At 35.7% G+C, this 21971-nt stretch overlaps 1 protein-coding gene across 1 annotated transcript; it reads left to right on the forward strand.

Annotated features, from left to right (window-relative positions):
- The first annotated feature begins 3851 nt into the window (after window positions 1-3851).
- LOC117329407 lies at window positions 3852-20726 on the forward strand. Its single transcript, XM_033887350.1, has 3 exons — window positions 3852-4597; window positions 12325-12917; window positions 18064-20726. Exons 1-3 carry the CDS (start codon window positions 3925-3927, stop codon window positions 19399-19401), a joined length of 2604 nt encoding a protein of 867 aa, XP_033743241.1. The 5' UTR covers window positions 3852-3924; the 3' UTR covers window positions 19402-20726.
- Window positions 20727-21971: the final 1245 nt, after the last annotated feature.

Here is a 21971-nt window from a genome sequence, read left to right on the forward strand (position 1 = left end):
TCAAGATCATTCATTTCGGTAGCCCTTACACAAGCATGCCACATGACCAATATCAGGTCTCTGTACCTATTGGTTTTTAGGGATTTCCTGAGAAACACCTGTACCAGTAATAGGGATTTCCTGAGAAACACCTGTACCGGTAATAGGGATTTCCTGCATGTAAAAATTCAGTACCGGTAATAGGGATTTCCTTTGAAATACCTGTACTGGTAATAGGGATTTCCTGTGAAATACCTGTACCGGTAATAGGGATTTCCTGAGAAATACCTGTACCGGTAATAGGGATTTCCTGAGAAATACCTGTACCGGTAATAGGGATTTCCTGCATGAGAAATATCAGTATCGGTAATAGGGATTTCCTGTGAAATAACTGAATCGGTAATAGGGATTTCCTGCATGAGAAATACCTGTACCAGTAATAGGGATTTCCTGGGAAATACTTGTACCGATAATAGGGATTTCCTGAGAAATACCTGTGCCGGTAATAGGGATTTCCTGAGAAATACCTGTACCAGTAATAGGGATTTCCTGGGAAATACTTGTACCGGTAATAGGGATTTCCTGAGAAATACCTGTACCGGTAATAGGGATTTCCTGAGAAATACCTGTACCGGTAATAGGGATTTCCTGAGAAATACCTGTACCGGTAATAGGGATTTCCTGAGAAATACCTGCACCGGTAATAGGGATTTCCTGAGAAATACCTGTACCGGTAATAGGGATTTCCTGAGAAATACCTTTACCGGTAATAGGGATTTCCTGTGAAATACCTGTACCGGTAATAGTAATTTCCTGAGAAATATCAGTACCGGTAATAGGGATATCATGAGAAATATCGGTACCGGTAATAGGGATTTCCCGAGAAATACCTGTACTGGTAATAGGGATTTCCTGAGAAATACCTGTACCGGTAATAGGGATTTCCTGAGAAATACCTGTACCGGTAATAGTGATTTCCTGCATGAGAAATACCTGTGCCGGTAATAGGGATTTCCTGAGAAATACCTGTACCAGTAATAGGGATTTCCTGGGAAATACTTGTACCGATAATAGGGATTTCCTGAGAAATACCTGTACCGGTAATAGGGATTTCCTGAGAAATACCTGTACCGGTAATAGGGATTTCCTGAGAAATACCTGTACCGGTAATAGGGATTTCCTGAGAAATACCTTTACCGGTAATAGGGATTTCCTGTGAAATACCTGTACCGGTAATAGTAATTTCCTGAGAAATATCAGTACCGGTAATAGGGATATCATGAGAAATATCGGTACCGGTAATAGGGATTTCCCGAGAAATACCTGTACCGGTAATAGGGATTTCCTGAGAAATACCTGTACCGGTAATAGGGATTTCCTGAGAAATATCGGTACCGGCAATAGGGATTTCCTGAGAAATACCTGTACCGGTAATGGGGATTTCCTGTGAAATACCTGTACCGGTAATAGTGATTTCCTGAGAAATATCAGTACCGTTAATAGGGATATCATGAGAAATATCGGTACCGGTAATAGGGATTTCCTGCATGAGAAATACCTGTACCGGTAATAGGGATTCCTGGGAAATACCTGTACCAGTAATAGTGATTTCCCGAGAAATATCAGTACCGGTAATAGTGATTTCCCGAGAAATACCTGTACTGGTAATAGGGATTCCCTGAGAAATATCAGTACCGGTAATAGGGATTCCCTGAGAAATATCAGTACCGGTAATAGAGATTCCCTGCATGAGAAATACCTGTACCAGTAATAGGGATTTCCTGGGAAATACTTGTACCGATAATGGGGATTTCCTGAGAAATACCTGTACCGGTAATAGGGATTTCCTGGGAAATATCAGTTCCGGTAATAGGGATTTCCTGCATGAGAAATAACTGTACCGGTAATAGGGATTTCCAGAGAAATATCAGTACCGGTAATAGTGATTTCCCGAGAAATACCTGTACTGGTAATAGGGATTCCCTGAGAAATATCAGTACCGGTAATAGTGATTTTCCGAGAAATACCTGTACTGGTAAAAGGGAATTCCAGAGAAATAATAGGGATTTCCCGAGAAATATCTGTACTGGTAAAAGGGAGTTCTAGAGAAATACCTGTACCTGTAATAGGGATTTCCTGATAAATACATAGCTGTACCAGTAATAGCGGGGATTTTAAACTCGCCATGTCAAATCCCACACAGAATGTTCTCACTTCTTCACCTTACACATGAGAACTAAGTTCGTTTGATATGTTAGAAATGTTTGCAAATGAGATATTTCTCATGTGGAGATGTTAGATCATTTTAGAATGAATTTCGTTAGCTTGGGAATCTTAATCGAAATGATTTCTCGTGTGGTTTACGGGTCCTCGTTCCTAAGTTTGACGGTGGAATGTTGGTCTCTTAACAATTTTTGAGCCATTTATATAATAGTCCGAAAGTAGGTATCCTGGATTTCTAGGTTATTTTAGATTATAATGTGAAATAATTAAAGTTAAAAAAAAGTTTGGCATGGGGATATAAAGTGACCGCGGTGTCTCAGGTATGGTGGACTTTTGAATTCTAATAAAGAAAAAACTCGACATGCACAACTATATATATAGCTAGGAATCATACTGAGCAATTGCACGCATGTCAATTGTTACAAAGGGATTCCTTCTGTTTTTCTGTCGAGAAATAACGGTGTCAAATTCCAAAATGGCTGCTATCGGCCATCTTGAATATTGAGGTATCGACCTCAAAGGTGTCATGTATGCAAATGTGTGTATTATATATAATTAGCAAGACCAGATATTGAACATGTCCATAAAGTTTGAAAAATATCCCATCAGAAGTTCATGAGAAATAAAGGTAACAAGAATGATTTACTGAATGGACACACCATCTATGTACGAGGGTAATTTTACTCTTAGTGTTAATAACCAGATACAAGTACATATATATGGACAGACGAAAGACGACGGATACAGATCAATTTGATCAAAATCACCTGTGACATGGCTACGTTTACTACGTCAGGCGTAACTACTTAAACGTAGCATAACAGATGATTTTAATCAGATTGGATACATATAAGAACAGTGGTTTTAATGTTGCTATAGTCGATATGGCAGCAAGATGTATGGTTCCCATGCTACATCTTGCTGCCATATCGACTATAACAGAGACTTGTATATCAGATACAAGTCTCTGACTATAACAACACTAAAACCACTGTTCAATACTTAAATAAATTTACATTGTCTTACCATTTTCGTCAACTTTGAAAAAACAAAACCAACACACAAAAACCCGCCTTTTTAATGTTACATGACGAACTAGGTGTTATAGCCTGAGGCACTGGTTGTTATTTAAGCATTGAACGGCTTTCAGTTGGCATTCATATTGACTATGAATGCCAACTGAAAGCCGTTCAATGCTTATATTTACCATCTGCGATTTTTTATTTGTCGTGATATTTTTTTTTGAAATTTTCAAATTCAAATTTCAGTTGGCAGTTCATAAGCTGGTGAACTCGCAACTGAATTGGTAGGGTTATATAGTGGCAGTACCATACAATGGTAAATATAGGCGTATGGTGGCAACTGCCTATCGATGAAGACCATGACCGTTTTCGTTTTTGCGGTCCAGACTGTTGAAATAACTTTAGACGAACCTGGGGATTTTATATTGTTTTCAGACGAGTGTTTACAAAGACTTCCAAGGCCTGTATTAACATTTGTGGCCGTCAAGATATATATATATGTTTGAAATATTACATTTAAAAACTGACGAACCGGTTTGTTCGCACGGCACCTTGCATTGGTTTCAATCGGGATCTCTCGACACTTTCCGTAAACGTTTGACAATGTAAGCGTCTGAGTGATCCTGATCGAGTTACATTGTATACATTGGTGCAGAAAACAGAAAAAAAAACACTGCATGACCACTAGGCCTACTGAAAAATGGCTCTAGATAGATTAACGGAACTTGACGAAGGTGATCTTCTAGATAGAAAGGATTCTGAAAGTACAAGAAAGATAGTTAAGGCGTCTGTTGCAGTGCTACAGCATTATTTGGAGGCGAAGGGGAAACAGTTACAGGAGCTGGAGATAGCATCCAGTGAGGACTGTGACGATTTATTGAAGACATTTTATGTGGAAACTAGGAAGGAAGACGGGAGAAGATACGCAAAGAAATCGATGGTAACACTCCGTTATGGACTTCAGAAACACTTCCTTCGAATAAGAGAACAAGATATCATCAACGATAAGATTTATTCCAGATCTAACGAAATGTTCAAAGCAGTTCTCATAAAGCTCAAAGAGGACGGTGTCGGCGAGTGTGTTCAGACAGTGCCAGTTACTCCGGAGGACTTGGCAATACTTTATGGTGGTTCTGCATTCGATACTCATACTCCAGAGGGTCTTCAACGCAAAGTTATGTTCGAATATCTCTACTACTTTAGCAGCCGTGGACGAGAAAACCTACGAGGACTGAAAAGGAGCGATTTCATAGTGGGGGTTGACTCCTCTGGTCGAGATTATGTTGCTGTCGGATCAAAGCCAAAGAAAAATGCCAGAGGCGAGGATGTTCATGATATCGACAACAAACAGAGTCGAATGTATGACAGACCAGGTACGCTAAAGGAATCAATCGACTTTGTCTGAGTTTGCTCTGACCACAGGGGCATGTCTAGCCCAAGTTTCCTCTGGTCCTGATACCATATGTCTGGTGTAGGGCCAGAGCACACTACTATATATATGAAAACGTGGAATTATCCGACACCGTTTGGTGTCGCTAAGATTTTGGTTCTAACACAATAGAATCAGGCTTGACATAACATCTACCTTACATATGTAACAGAGCGCAGGAATTATATAAATTTAAATCACTGCCTCCGCTAGGGATCGAACCCGGGACCTCTGGCTTACTAGTCTTACGCTCAACCGATCGAGCTAAAGAGAAGATCTCTCTAGCCGATCGGTATATTGCGGCTAGTATTTACCAGGGTTACATACTCCCCCTCCAGGGAAGAACTCGTCCTCGAGTTTCCAGGGGTAACAGCGATGCTTTCGCAAGCAGCGATGAGTATCATTCCCGAGTCCCTACATGGGCGCCAATGTAACAGAGCGCAGGAATTATATAAATTTAAATCACTGCCTCCGCTAGGGATCGAACCCGGGACCTCTGGCTTACTAGTCTTACGCTCAACCGATCGAGCTAAAGAGAAGATCTCTCTAGCCGATCGGTATATTGCGGCTAGTATTTACCAGGGTTACACATATATGGATAAATGAGATATCTATTTATCCGAAAACAACTGTTTAGTCCCAAATCAGTGTTCTATTCTCACTGGTGAATTGAAGGGAGGGGCCCTAACTGAAAATCCTGTATCCGACCTTGATTCTGTCCATACTTATAAGGAAATTGGTCATATATGCGCAGCCAGCTGAAAGTTCTTCATGATAACAACATAACCATCATAATATTTTTCTTGTTCAGAAACAAATTTAATTGAAGATTTTGGCATGTTACATCTCTGTGACCCTGATAATTGACTCGAGGTCATTAATTTGAACAAGCATACCATAGGCCTTTAATTTTGATCTTTGCCCACACCGAAATAAAGTACAGAAAAAGTATGGGAAAAAAGTACTAAAAAAGCATAGAAAAAGTATACTTTTTTTTACTCAATTTGGAACCAATATTCCAACACGGTTCCAAATTGAGTCAAAAAAAGTATAAAAGTACACAAAAAAATCTAACAAAAGTATGCTTTTAGTACATTTTATTGTTTTCATTAAGTACAGAAAAAGCACAAATATAGTACAGAAAAAGTACATTAAAAGTACAATAATAGTATAAAGTGCACAGGGCCAAATTGATGGTGTTCTTTTTTTGTGCTTTTATACTTTTTAAACGAACATTAATGTTCGGTTATTGCAATCAAGAACTAGACTGAGAAATATGACCATATTTGGTAACCACATTCACCAATACGCCATCTACTGTCTGTTTCAATGAAATATGGCTGCCCCCATTGCCTTACGCTTCAAATAATTTACCTGCAAAAACATCTTCGTTTTATATAGTAGTTTTACCGAAAATGTGGAAATATATTCAGTAGATGTTTTGAAGATGCATACGATTTGAGAAATGCATAACGCTAGCGAAATGTTAAGACTAAATGAACCTGAACTTTGCGAATAACTCCAGGTCAATATATTTATGTAAACAACTATTGCGCAGGCGCATTCGTCTCCGGATGTTTAGAAAGTTTTGCTCTTCCGTGTTCATTCCAAAACGGCTGACATTATAGCATAGGTCTGCAAATATGTCCGCGATTTACTTAAATGTGTAATATGTATATTCTAGAATGTTACATCATTATCAACTAGGTGTGTATTTCTATAATTTAGAGAAATAAATATATCAATAACGGCATACGAGACGATACATTGTATCATACTATAGGTTACTGTACGTGTTAACGGTGTTTGCGAGAAAAAACTGTACATATGTATAGACTTACAATTAGTTGGCATTTGTGGTCAGGGTGACTGGTCATAGCGTTAACGTTGTCATCGATTTCCATATACCAATTTCCTTTGACGAAAATGACCAATAAATCAAATACAAATGATAATATCTTTTTATGTGCACGGGATCACAGGGGCTTGGCACGATTTTCCAAATGATAGCCCATATATATATGTATATAGTATCTTAGGCGATACTTGAAACATATTTACTGTTGTAAGGGAGGTAACTGCAAGATTACGGAAATCAAAAGTTAAACCAATTTGATTGGTCGATTCTTCCACGACTTTGGCAGGGGGTTTACAATCGAAGTGACAGATTTCTTACGGCAATATTCAGATGATATCAACAATAACATTTTTGGATACGTGTGGTTGGCAGTTGTCATGTTTAAAATGAACAATTATATAGCTTGTTTTTATTTCGGCACAGACGAGAATATTTACTGAAACGGACCACACGTGAAGCGGACTTGGAAATACCAAAACAAAGAAAAATGGGGCTTAATTATAATATAAATTGGCATTATTTTCAGAGGATTGACCAATATATATGTTCTTCAATGCCTAATTGTATCATATATAAAATATTAGAGGTTTATTTGACCGAATTTTAAATTAATTATTCATTTGCGAATCGCGGCCCGATTGTCGTTAGAGTTGTATTACCGAAATGGCCGATAGTGGACCCAAAATCGATATTTTTACGAGAATTTTTTTTTCATTTACCTGGAAGTATTTTGAAATAATTTGAAAAATACCGAATTCACAACCAAATTTTCGATTGTGACGAACTACTGAGACGGTGTTAAGTTCATGTTAAGTCAATCTGATTAAAATCAGCTGTTACATGGCTACGTTTACTATGCACTACGTCTACTAGGTAATTTTTTTTAAAGACGGAAATCCGGATTATCTAAAAAACAAATGCAAAAATACTTGTGATATTCACTTAATTTGATATTCAGCCGTTAATTGTTATCTGTAGTTTTATAACTTCTGATATATTGTGATTGATACTCTATATAATATTGCTGTGGAACTTGTGTTATTTTTCAAACAAATTCATTTTAATAATTTGTTAATTTAGAATTTTCATCAAGTCATGATCAAGACTTGAAATTCTCACTACACCATACTTCAAACACGGAGTAATCAATGAATTGATAAACTGAAAATTGAAGTCAAGCAAATGAGTTAATATTTACCTTAAGTATTTTTTCAATATACAACAAATGTTCAGATGACTATTTGTGCCATGCTGTTACAAGATTTCAGTTACAATTCTAAAATTGAATTAGTATGTAAATATATGTTATCCTGTCAATATCCACAAAGCGAGTGTAGTCTACTGTACTCAAAGTCATGCCAGTAGATAGCGGTACATATACTTACTGCTTACAACTAGTGCTTACTTGTATGAACTATAAATTAATCAATAACAAAATGGTTCATATATTTCTATATATGACTTCACAAATTATGTGGTGTCTGAAGATCTGAATGAAGTTAATAAACGGTGTATTAAATTATTTTTATGAAATATTCAAGTCACAGATCATTCTCTTTTAAAAATATTGATTTTAGGTCCATTTTGGTAATTCAACTATGACGGCAATCAGGCCTCGAATGGCGAATGATTACAAAAAAATTAAATACGTCTCGGTCAAATAAACCCCTAATATTTTACATATGATTAATTTTGACATTGGAGAACATATGATTGTGTCCATTCTCTAATATAAGCACTGGTAGAAAGTACAGAATAGAGCTTCATAAATATATTATCAAAATTACTAATTACCCCGGTAAATACAACATTTTACATAAACCTCCCATGACTGATGGTGAACTTAAACTTGCAAATCTCCTGTGTCATTCCAATTTTGATATGTGTAAATATATACACGTACGGTATATATATATAGATATAGATATGGAATGATTCACAAATTTGCATACAGTTATGGAATCTTATAACACCCCATAAAAATTTCTCTCCACATAAAGGATGTGATTTGTGCAATTACATTGCTGAACTGTGTGGTTCACTATGATTGGATGATCAACATTGGAAAGGGACAATAAATAGGGAATGTGTCATCCCATCGAATGGACTGTAACCTTTATCAGCTTTGAAGTTGAAAATGAAGCTTGAAGTTTTCTTTTCCTGTTTGCTGAATTATTTGATGAAGATAGTCTTTATATGGTTGTTATTCTTCATCACATTGTGTACAATACTGTAATTATACCAGAAGTATATCTATTCATATAAAGATTTATTAACATCAAATGATTCCTGAACAAAAGGAGTCAAGTTTTTTGTTTTGAAGTACCATACCTGCTTGAGTACAGTTTCAATAGGATACATTCCTAATGCGGGCCTTGATTAGCAGCTCTGGTTTTGGTTTTCAGTAGTTCTTTATGTGTGTTTCATCATATTAAGTTGAAATATGCTAAACTAACGATGGAACTAGCCTAAATTTAGTGCATATTAGAAGTTGGCATCAATAAGGTCACAGAGTCCTGGCTGTATTATAACTGATGATGCCTTCCCGAAAGAAAGAAGACATATTTTATTTTCATCCATCCAAGATAGATCAACAAACTTCCAATTTCAATTAGGACCTTACAGAAACATGCATGTGTTCAATCATATCAGAACAGCTGCAAACATTTCAAATTATTTGCAATTAATTCCTAAACCAATATCAGTAAATTTATCAACTTTAAACTTAGAAGATTACTAATTTTGCATTAAACAATAATGTTCGTTTACAGTACTTCCAGTACTTTGATTTAGTACTTTTAAAGGTAAGTCCATAAAGTACAAAAAAAGTACAAAAGTACAAAAAAAGTACTGCAACAAATTGACTTGAAAAAGTACAAAAAGAGCAGGAATCTACTATTAAAAGTACAAAAAAAAGTATGAAAATGGTACAGAAAAAGCAGGAAAATGGTATTGAAGAGAAGGAAAAAAGTACTATAAAAGTAGGAAAATAGTACTAAAAAAGTAGGAAATTTGTACTGAAAAAGTATCAAAAGAGTACTGAAAAAGTAGGAAAATGGTATTGAAAAGAAGGAAATTAGTACTGAAAAAGTAGGAAAAAAGTACCAATAAGGTAGGAAATTAGTACTGAAAAAGTACTGGAAAAGTAGGAAAATAGTACTAAAAAAGTAGGAAATTTGTACTGAAAAAGTATAAAAAAAAAAAGTACATTGTACTGAAAAAGTAGGAAAAAATTACCAGAAAAAAGGGACTTAATTTAATGGTGTAGGAAATTAGTTCTGAAAATATAGGAGATAAGCATTAAATGAGAATACTGCATGCTTAAACAATACATACATCAGTCCCATTCCTAAGAGAAATGCACAATTGTATCAAGTGAAAACAAATATTGAAATATAAGATTAGTTATCCAATCACAATTCCACTGAGTATAATTTCATGCCATAGCAAAGTCTTGATCTAATAAGCTCGAAATTTGTTTAAGGGTGAGGTTAAGGATTTACAGATGGACATCTATGTATAAGGGCAATAACTTTTGATAAATTATTATAATATTTTTTTCAAGCAGGAAAACAACAAAAAATGTAAATAAACAAGAGATCCCAGAGGGATCTTGGCGCCCACCATTGAATGATCTTATAGGTTCCATGTCAGATTGATCTTTTCTCTACTTTTCCCTTCCTCTAAGTGTTACTAATCTGTGTAAATTCAGAAACAGCCCTCTAGTACTTTTCAAACAAGGGGAACCTATATATAAAATTTAAGATTTAGCGATAATGGCTGTCTGTCGGCCATGTTGTTTTCCGATTGGTCCCAAAATGCAACACCAGGGACCAAGGGGAACCTACATATGAAATTTGAGAAAGATCCCTTCAGTACCTTCTGTAAAATGGCGAAAACAAACTTCAATTGTCAAAATCCAAGATGGCTGCCTGTCGGCCAGGTTGTTTTCTGACTGGTCTCAAAATCAAATATGCATAACTAGGCACAGAGGGCAACCTACAAATGAAATTTCAGAAAGATCCCTTCAGCCATTTCTGATAAATAGCTATATATATAGCGATAACAAAATTCAATTGTCAAAATCCAAGATGGCTGGCTTTCGGCCATGTTGTTTTCCTATTGGTCCCAAGATGCAATATGCAGAACTAGGCACCAAGGGGAACTTACAAAAAAGTTTGAGAACGATCCCTTCAGTACTTTCTGAAAAATAGCGATAACAAACTTCAATTGTCAAAATCCAAGATGGAGGTTCCCCTTGGTGCCTCATTATGCTTATTGCATTTTGAGATCAATTGGAAAACAATATGGCCGACAGACTGCCATCTTGGATTTTGACAATTGAAGTTTGTTATCTCTATTTCTCAAAGTACTGAATGGATCTTTCTCAAATTTCATAAGTAGGTTCCCCTTGGTCCCTTGTATTGCATTTTTGGACCAGTCTGTCCTGAAAACAACCTGGCAAACAAACCGCCATTATCGTTAAATCTCAAATTCTTATATAGCTAGGATTCCCTTCTTTGAAAAGTACTGGAGGGATGTCTCAATTTGCACAGATTAGTAAAATGAAGGGAAAAGTAGAGAAAAGATCAATCTAACATGGAACCTATGAAGATCATTCAATGGTGGGCGCCAAGATCCCTCTGGGATCTCTTGTTCATTTAAAAAAAACTATTTTTAATTTTAAAGATATAAAATAGTGACTTAAGTGATCTTGTAAATTGCTCAAGATCATTCATAGTGCATGAACTACAATGATATAGCCTGTCATCCAAGTATGTTTACTTTTATCACTTCTTCAGTCATAAGGTAAAGACATTCCTGTCAGACAATCTTGTAAGCTTACACTGTGATAGCACATATTTTTACAAACACCTTTAGACTACCTATTTATACTCAAGGGAGATAATTCCAAGTATGTTATATTCTAATTACATAGCATTTATTATTATCATAAGTTATTGGAATTGGTTTATTACTACTAGAGACAAATAGTAACGGTAATACTAGAAAATTTGTATTAACAGTAGAGTCTAACATTTGAGTATAGTATTTATATGTTTCAACTTAAAGCAAAATAACTGTTAGAGATCGATATTTATATTTTTTTTATATTTACCATATATTTAAGCAGTTCATTACTGTCTCCCACCACACTGACTTCTGACAGTATGAGAGGGTGATGAATGATGAGTGGCAGCACCTAGTGACCTACTTATATGTTATACAGTACTCATGAAGTAATTAAAAGCAAATATAACTGTTCCTATATATGATGTTTGTCAAGTATTTTCATACTTCACTGATGACCATTGAAGAGCGAGGCCAGGCTAGGGATCGATGCACATAGAAAAAATCAACGAAATTAATGTCTGCAGGAGTGTAAAATAAAAGCCATTCTAGCCCAGAGTTAGTTATAGTTAGTAGACACCAAAACTCCACTATCACAAACTAAAATTCTACTAGTCCAACAAATATGGGAAAATACCAGGTAATCAGAAAATATTATGGTTAAATAAACAGTGTGAACAGTTAATTATGACAATTATATATTAATCATTGTGGATTGCAGATAACTTACACAAGTAACTCAATATTACTCAGATTTGTACATGGGTAAGATTATTGCCAAGAATTTTAAGGTTTGAAAGCTTTTTTTTAAGAATGTTTTGGTCACCTGTATGAATGGAATTGAATTGAAATATATTATATGTATACATTTCATTTCAAAATATTTCATTCAATCAAACATTTGAATTAACTTACATACAATATTTCATAATAATTATACATTATTCTCTTAAATATTCCAGGGGATCCTAGCTGTCCTGTAGCAGCATTCAAAAAGTATGTTGACAAACTTCATACAGAGAACAGTAACTTCTGGCAGAGGCCGAAAAAGAATGCTACTGAGGAGGACATCATATGGTATGAGAATGTTCCTGTGGGGAAAAATACACTCTATTCATTCATGCAAAAACTCAGCCAGGAGTTCCGTCTGAGTAAGAGGTATACTAACCACTGTGTTAGGGCTACTAGTATTGCAACACTTGACCACAATGGTGTTGAAGCCCGACACATCATGAGTGTAACAGGTCACAGGAATGAAACGTCTATCAAGTCCTACAGTTTTAGATTAAGCGATGACAAGAAACGACAAATGTCGGACATTCTAAGTGAAAACATTGCACCACCATCCAAATGTGTGAAAAGGTGTGCAGCAGCTACTGGTAGTAGAAACACTGTTTGCTTGATGGGACAGTCTTTTCCACATTCTGATGCTCAAACTCAACCACATGTTTCAAATCTCCAGGAACAGATCAACACCAACATTAACAGACTTTCAGTTGAAATCAGTGAACCAGAGTTACACAGTATGGATACACACACAAGACAAACATCCAAGGTGAAAATTATTATAAAATACCTTCTGTATCAATTTGCCAAATATATGAACATGTACTAAACTGATAAGGGAATGCTTAGATGAATTCAAGTGCAATATTTTCTTTATTTTAAAACCTAACACATTTACTTAGGAATTAATATTATACAGCTATCTGGGTAATTATGGACCTTAGTCCTAGTGACTTGGTAATTGTATATGGATCTTTCTCCTCGTGACTTGTTAATTGGGGAAATCTTTGTAATTATTAACCTACACTATAAAATGGCAATAATTCAGGTCCACATCTCTGAGTTGATGATAAAGTTGGAAGACACCTGCTAAAATATATGAAGACTTCCGTCCTAGCTTTCATCATATTTTGCGGGAATTTTTTTATAAGATTTACGCAAAGAGAAGTCTTACATTTAACAGAAACCGTAAGTAGTTAATCTTTCTCTTCTTTGTCAATTTATAGTGATAAATATACTTTTCTGTCAATATTATAAATTCATTCAATAATATAATTTAATGGATTTAATGTAATTATATAATAGATTTTCAAATAAAAAAACATTTGTGTGTGTCCATTTTTCCCTATTAATAAAATTGATTAAGTCTTTTGATTGGTCAATATTTAGCACAAAAATTAATACATAAACATAGTAAATTTGGGAGTTTTTATAGATTTCGAAAAAAAAAATGATAATGTATTGTTTTTTATTGTAGATACTAAAGAAATATCATATCAAAGGGAAATATCAGATGTATGATCATGATTAACCTTGAATGGCCATCCATGAGGGGACAAAATGATTCAAGAGAAAGGATGGGTGACAGATGTTAAAGGGGAACTATAGTTCACCTTCTTGCAGAGTGGGCCTGAGAGACCATGCAATTATTTATACTAGGTGGACGCTCATCTCATGAAACTTTGGCTATCTTGGAAATTGCTGTAGGAGGAAATATGCACATCCTGAGCCTACTGAATACTGCATCCAATAACGTGTTCGGAATATCTTGATGAAAACCCGTTAAATGCAGTGACAACGTGGACATTTCCTGCGTTATTTAGTTCGGCATGGGAGCAGTCTTTATGTACAGAGCAACCTGCTTATTTGCATAGCCCTTTTTCCATGACAAAATATGCAAATAACCGGAGTATTCGTAAAGGCGGAGTTGGGTTTTGGATAATAATTAAATGTCGATATCGGTGCATCGAACATAACCTGTAATGACAAAGTGTGAACCAATGATTAGATAATGTACATCGTGTCAAATCAATATGTAAGTTCAAAAATTTTTCATAAAACTTTTATTAGGGGAAAATCTCAAAAATACCCTAAAATCAATTAAAAAATTTCGATTTTTTTGAATTTTATATGCATATAAGCGGGAGTCAGTGTTTTAGTTGATGCAAATGCATGGGATTAAAATACAAAGATAAAGAAGAAAAAATTTGAGACCTGAGAATTTTATGCAAATAAGCGGGATATTCAAATAAGCAATATGCAAATAAGTGGGCTCCTCTGTACTACCAATATTACCAAGGGGATTCTACATATGCAGGATTTTGCTATACAATCCAATTGTCATTCATTTGCATATTTTCTTCTGACAGATATCATTAGCTTCCAACTAACATTGAGTCGTCAGATCGTCAGACACTTTAATTTTCAACATCTCTTCCGACAGGCAGCCCTGTACACCCAACTAACATTGATTTGTGCTGCCCCTTTCCCCAGACATCCCTCTACAGCCAACTACTTGAAGCGTACAAGTAGTGATTTAGCAGACCAAGGTTTGCTATGTACACCACCCACTGACCTCAACAAGCACTGTTATTTTGATGGGCTAACTGAAGCCCAGCAGATACCCAACATTTTACCCCTTGTCTGTGATATTACACCATCCAAGTCCATTTTACCTCTCTTAGTATCCCTGCTTATATGTCTTTGGAAAAGAACGACCCTGCTTTGATTGCTGAAGACAGAACTAGCATGTTAAATTATTACAGCAGACGAAAAGGGTGCAGCTTTTAGTCCTTCAGCCATCCTTTGGAATCATTGACACTACACCTTGACTGGAATGATGGTACGATGGCATTGACCAAACTTTCTTGCCTGCAGAAACACTCAGACAGTAAAAGGAAGCACCCACATGGCAACAGGAAACAAACTCCTCTCGCATACTTTCGACTGATGCAGAAATTTTAGCAGAGAAAATGGATACATTCGCTAAAAAGCCTTGATAGTGAAAAAGAAAGGAGAAAGACTTCAGAAAAAAGCAACAAATTTTCTTCACATACTTGGTAGTAGTTAAATTTAAACTTCATGCAATTATATATAACTCAACTGCAGATGATGTGAAATACCTTTACCTTTAAATAGCTATTTCACAAAACAAAAGTGTCAGAAGTGTATTCATTATAAGCACATATACTTATCAAATGAGATGCAATTAAAGAATTTCACACCAGTAATATACTTAAATTTGTTTTTCAATGCACTCGGATTTCAAAGATCATACTTTGGTTCAATATAAAAGAACAGTCTCATCATTATATTTGTACAATAAATGTAACTGTAAAAAATTCGATATTAAAGAAAGAAAAAAGTGGGAGTTAAGAAAGCAATAATTAGTATTCTAATTGTGTTTTTGATTAGTATTTTAGTTGTGTTATCATTAATCGATAATTCAATACATGTAGCTGAAAATTATAATACTAAAGAAAATAATATTGTAATCATGTATTATCAATAATGTCTGTAATTTTGGTATGCATAGTGTTACAATCTTATTATTACATTTGTACAATACATGTAACTGCAAAAAAAGTAATACTGAAGAAAATAAGAAAAAATATTTTAGCTAACGTTATGTTTTATCATTAATTGATAATATCTGTAATTCTGGTATTATAGTGGTACAATCTTATAATAATTATCGTTATGTTTGTAACTAGAAAAAAATATGATACTAAAGAGAATAAAAAAGCAGTGTTATCAATAATCGATAATATCTTTTGTCACTAGTCCGTAAATTCCCTTCACCGTATTCCGTTTTTAAATTTATCAATATATAATTTTCAGCCAATGAAAAGGGCGGTTTAAAATAGATCGAGAGAGTCCCCAGAATGACTTATATCGGTACAGAAATCGTAGTTACCGACTTATTTTTCAATGAATTATCCAAGTCAATATGTGGGTTAAACAGTTTGCTATATACGTATATACTCCAGGATACTAGACTTATTTCTGTATAGAAAGGTTTAATCCCGGCAACGGTGGAAGATTTATACAGTGTGCTCAGGGACTCGTCAGTACGTAACGTAATTTTCAACTGATGCAGTGATGTCCCTACAATGTTACGACTTACGTCCCTACCATACTCAAACAATGTTAGAGGTTTTACACGGCGAGATACGTTTGACAGGCGCCGTGTAACAGTCGGCAAAATCATATCCGATAAAAAAAAAGAGCCGACCAGCGGCCTCTTATGTTATAGGAGTAACGTTAGTCCCTACCTGTACGTCGCGCTTTTGCAGGTCCTAGAATGATTTTTGATGTGGTGGTTTAATTTATTGTTGTCTAGCCGTGACGTCACAAGTGTGCGTGTGTGTAAACTGTCGCCATATTGGATTGACAGTGGTAGACAGTGGTAATTAGGAAGCGTGTACATTGACAGGTGAGCTCGAATCACTTCTTTTGTACGGAAGCGCTACATTGTAGTAAATTCCTAGTAGGGAAATTCTAAATATAGTTAATATGGCAAGTTCTACTCGGAGAGGGAAGTCGTGTGTGGCATTCGGCTGTGGGAATACACATCTCGCCGGCGTTTCATTACATGCATTCCCCTTTAACAACCCATCACTGTGTAGATTATGGACGAAATTTGTACAAACAAAAAGAGACAAATGGGACGGTCCAACTAAACACTCAGTGCTATGTTCAGAACATTTCTCCCCGGGATGCTACCCGGTGCAGTATGCTATGATGGATTCTATGCAATGCACCCCTCCCAAAAGGAGGACACTGACCAAGGATGCTGTTCCAACCATTCATAGTAAAGCCATCAAATCTACAGAATCTAAAACACAAAAGAATATTAACAGGAGGAAATTTGAAGGATCTTTAGCTTCACCAACCCCAAAGCAACCCACGACTGCAATTTTAAAAAGAGGAAATGCCAGGGTAAGCCGATGACAAACTATGACGAAAAGCTGAAAGTCAGAAGACCATACCAGATTATAAGAAGGGATAGGCCTATATATACGTATTTCCTTTTTTTTAAGCTCGCATCTTCAAATAGGGAGAGCTTATATTAATGTCACGTCAATGTTGGCATTGGCGTTTGGTTATGTTGAAAGGCATATCACTAATGTACTAGAGTACCGATATTTGACATTATTGTCCCTGTGGGGTTTATAGCCTATTTACTCCCGGAGTCAAGTGTCCAGAAATTTAATCTAAAGCCGCAGTACAAAACAGGACAACATTAGCACTGTAATGCTCTTCTTGCGACAAACATAAATAAAATTAACATGATCACAGTACTGCATGCATAAATTGTAACAAATTAAATTTAAATATATCGGAGAATATATAGATCTAATAGTTTCATATTAATAATGGACTCTTGAACTGTCACAAGTGTCGCTAATAAATTAAAACACTATCAAATGTATTGGGGAATGCTGAACATCACTGTATGGGTTTTGTTGCCATGACAACCAAGCTGAAGCAGATAAGGGTCTGACTTATTGGTTGAAATTTAGATTATACCCTATTTCAACTCAATTTGATATTTAGGTGAAATAGCTATATGGAAACCGAATAAATATTAGCCTCTGATTGGTAAGTTGATTTGACAAGGGAATGGTACATGTCCAGTGAAATTCAAGGTCATACATAAATCATTGAATACACTGGGACTGAAACTAAAATGGTGGATGTGTAACAGCATCTGTACATGTGGGTGTGTTAGTTTTCTTCAGGATGACAGTTCTAGTTTACCATGATGACAATTTGAGGAAACCAAACTTTAAATTCACTTTATCTTGATTGCAAATAAAAACTAAAGTAGAAAATTAAGGATATCAGATTTAATCTTTAGCAATTTAATTAATGCTTCATAATGACGTAAATTATGTGTTTTCTTCCTTCAGGAGATGACTGGGGAAAATTCGACAATGGTGAAAGAAACAAAAATGGACAAAATAAAGGAGAGGGAAAAAATTGCTGCCGTGCTAAAGAAAGCTGTATTGAGTCTTTGTCAGGAAAAGTATCACAATCCAATTGAGGTCGATGCTTTGATTTGTGTTGCTGTAACTCCTACGGACAACCATGTGGTGAAAATTCATGAGACGATTGGTAATTTAAAAGATCAGCCTTCAGAAGTGTCCCTCCAAGATGCAAATGATGGGCAAAATACCTGCAATGTGTCAAGTACTTGGTCGACAGTCCAAAATTCCAAACCAAAAACAAACTCAACAATTTATGAAGATTTGTTGATGGAAAGTGGAAGTGATTCAACAGCATGGCAAGCAAATGAAAATCCTGAAAACTTGTCTGGGCTTAGTACCAGTAACTCTACTTATCAGGGTCCGATCTATGATAAGGTCAACATGTATCTCGGCACTGATGTGTTCAGGAATATAGAGAACTCTGTAATGTCTACAAAACCTACAGAACTGGTTTCTGTAGCATCAGGATTGGTGATATCAAATAATACAGCTTCAACACTAGTCTATCCCATATCAACTCAAAGTCAAAAAGTTCCAATTGCCAAAACCAGCATATGCCGAAAAAGACCTTTGGATCATGGAGATATACAAAGATCTCTCGTAACTCAAAAAGATAAAGTATCTCAGAATTATGCCATGATTAAAGAACGAAGTGAAGACCGTCAGTACCACCAAAAGGTTTCAGAAATAGAGCAAGATTTTAGTTTAAACAATGCTGAAAGAAGCAGTACTCTAACATCAAGTGAGGCTTTTCCAGGAGATATAATGATCAAAGAAGAGCCACTGTGGATAAATGATACTGGATCGAAATGGTCGGGCGAAAACCAGAAAAATAGAAGTGGAGTTGAATACTGTGAAAATTCCAACATGTCTAATTCTTCAAAACAATATCTACAGTCACAACTGCAAAGCCCTGATCATGAGGTTCCTCTGGAAATGTCCGTTACTTCAATCAAGGAAGAACCCTGGATACAAGAGTCCGATACTGGCGAACCAGAAATGGAAATTGATACAGATATTGATACATCACAGCTTGACATTGACTGTGGTATGAATGCGGATAATTCATATTCAGTGACAGGTTTAACCCATAACTCAGGTCCTTCTAAAATTCTCAAAGTAAACAGTTTAGCTGAAGCTTACAAGATAAGTGTTCCGAGATCTGATAGTAAAGAAGAAATTCCACTTTTGACCAGTCTGTCAAATACAGGAGAGAATAAGGGTAGCTCCCAACTGATGTTTCAACTTCCATTTGTATAACACTTTCCAAGACTTACTTCCAGGTGGGGTGTATCGATCATGGCAGCAATATGTCAACTAACATTTCATTTCAGTTATAGGGTAGCTATATTTACACAAACCTATTACAGACATAGGAATACAGGTATTCACATGTGTAACATATAGCATGTTACATATCAGAAATTATTTACTTCAAGATTTTAAGTGCAATGTATTATAAGGCGTTCTTATTGTTATGAAATTAAATATTCTGTCATTTGAAAAATTTGAAATAAGACCTGGTATCATCAAATATGTAATACAGTTCTAGCTGAGTTATTGAGCTGAAGTGAACTCAAACTTTATCTGCAAAAGTAATTATTTCTTGGACTGACTATCTTATGACTTTCTGAAAGTATGGTTTGATGATTTATCTAAATCAGGTCATAATAAAAAGCTAAAAAATATGTTTATTTTTGTTGGCAATTTTTGTACTGCTTTCATGGACAGACACATTATAATTGTGTCTTGTAATATGATATAGAGAGGGAATGGTACAATTATTTTTCATACATGTGTATATATTGAAATCTAACAACAAATAAAACATGTCTATAAAATAAATCTTCCAGCCAAGACCGGGACCGGGCATATGTACATTTTGTATACTCTTAAACAGTTATCATGGGGGTATACTGTATCATAATTAAAATGTTTGGTGTTATTTACTTTAAATTATATTCATAGGTGTAGCATGTTCCAAAGTTCAAGCATTTTTGTGTATTTTGAAACAGGTATTTGAAGATTACTACAACAAAAGATATTAGCTTTAAGCATTGCTACATGTACGACTGTTGTCATAGACGCATGTATGAAAATTACTAGTTGAGATATATAGCTCTGGATGACGGACGGACAGATTATTTCAGAGTTCCAATAACTTGGATGACATTAACATCGAAGTCTGTTTTTCAAAAGTGCAACCTTGCAATTGTAGCCTAAAGAAAAATAGCTACAATTATTAATAAAACAGAGAGAATAATGTATTAACATATTGCATGGCAGATCCTGTATGTGCACATTTTAAGAATTTCAATGATTATACAAAAAATGTATATTGAAAAATAACACATTTTTCCTGCAGGAGGTAACGTCGCTTGGTCTTATGATGTTTTAGTTAACGTGAAATTCTGTTTGATACACAATACATTTGAGGATTACTCTTCACCAAATTTGATCTCGATAATGTTAATTTTTATCAATATACCAATTAAATCATATGACTAATCTAAAAGTGCGCATGACCCCAAAAGTTATATAATTATCGGGTAAAAAATAACGGAATAAAGCTGTGGAATGAAAAATGTTGTTTTTGCAAAGATTTGTACATGAACCCACAAGGCTATCAGCGATGCACAACATTAACACTGGTTACCAGTATTTCTATGTTCTACACTTCTTTGTCACCTAAACTTTATACTTTGGGCACAAGATCACCTAGGTGAGATGGTAAGTGTGTCGTGTATCAAAATTAGGTCACTGACCTACTTTTTGGCATTTGACTACATAAGGCAGAGGTCTATTATTTGCTGAATACTCTCGATACCATTGTTTCACTCTTGATGGCTCATCAACATTAAGGAAGGCATTTAGGGTCAATAAAAATTATATATATTAATCCATACAGATATAAAAATACATATTTTCACACATTGATTTCCATACAAAAGTTCCAAGTCTAAATAAAAGCTGTCACAACGCATAGTTCCAGTCTAGTTCCTTGTACACAACTAGATAACAGTTCATGTGCTGTCTGCTTCTGTCTGAACTGAATCACACAATGGACACAACCGTCCTCAACAAGGTAACAACTGTCTCAGTATGGTAAACATCGCTGACCAACCTTGGCCTTTACTGACAGTTGAACTAGATGCAGCACACAATGCACATCTCTCAACCGCTGGTATCCACTACGAGTTCCATAATGCAAGCTCTGACTGACCTTGTAGTGACCTTGACTTGCCAGCTGAAGATGACCTATGGTTAACCTTGACCTATGTGGGAAGGTCCTGGTGCCTCGTTTTCTGGTATCCACTGCAACATCCAGATGTGGTCTGCTCCGGAAAGCACAGTCTGGTACCTATGCATGTATCTACAGAGATAGGTTGCTGTATCAAAACCCATGATGGGTGGCTATGACCCATCCACTCATGTTTGTATATTACACCTTGTAAAAATTACAATTATCAGTGTTCCGTGTACTACACCTCTGGGACTACTATAAACCTGGTAAAGTCGCTATATACCGCTCAGATTGGAGATATCTTTTCTTTGGCTCAATCGGTTAAGCGTAACACTAGTAAACCAGAGGTCCCAGGTTCGATCCCTAACTGAGGCAGTAACTTAAATATAATTAATCATGCGCTCTTTGACATTGACGCCAATGAAGGGAATCTGGAATTATACTCATCGCTGCTTGCAAATGCATCACTTTTACCCCTGAATAACTCAAGGATGAGTTCTTTTGTGGGGGGGGGGAGTATGTTACCCTGGTGAATACTAGCCGCAATATACCGCTCAGCTAGAGAGATCTTCTCTTTAGCTGGATC

This window comes from Pecten maximus, chromosome 6, assembly GCF_902652985.1.
Source record: "Pecten maximus chromosome 6, xPecMax1.1, whole genome shotgun sequence".
Classification (NCBI taxonomy): domain Eukaryota; kingdom Metazoa; phylum Mollusca; class Bivalvia; order Pectinida; family Pectinidae; genus Pecten; species Pecten maximus.

Coding starts and splice junctions, on each gene's coding strand:
- LOC117329407 (XM_033887350.1), top strand. CDS start 3,925: ATGGCTCTAGATAGATTAACGGAACTTGACGAAGGTGATCTTCTAGAT. Junction 4,598..12,324: donor TCGAATGTATGACAGACCAG/GTACGCTAAAGG, acceptor TAAATATTCCAG/GGGATCCTAGCTGTCCTGTA. Junction 12,918..18,063: donor ACACAAGACAAACATCCAAG/GTGAAAATTATT, acceptor TTCTTCCTTCAG/GAGATGACTGGGGAAAATTC.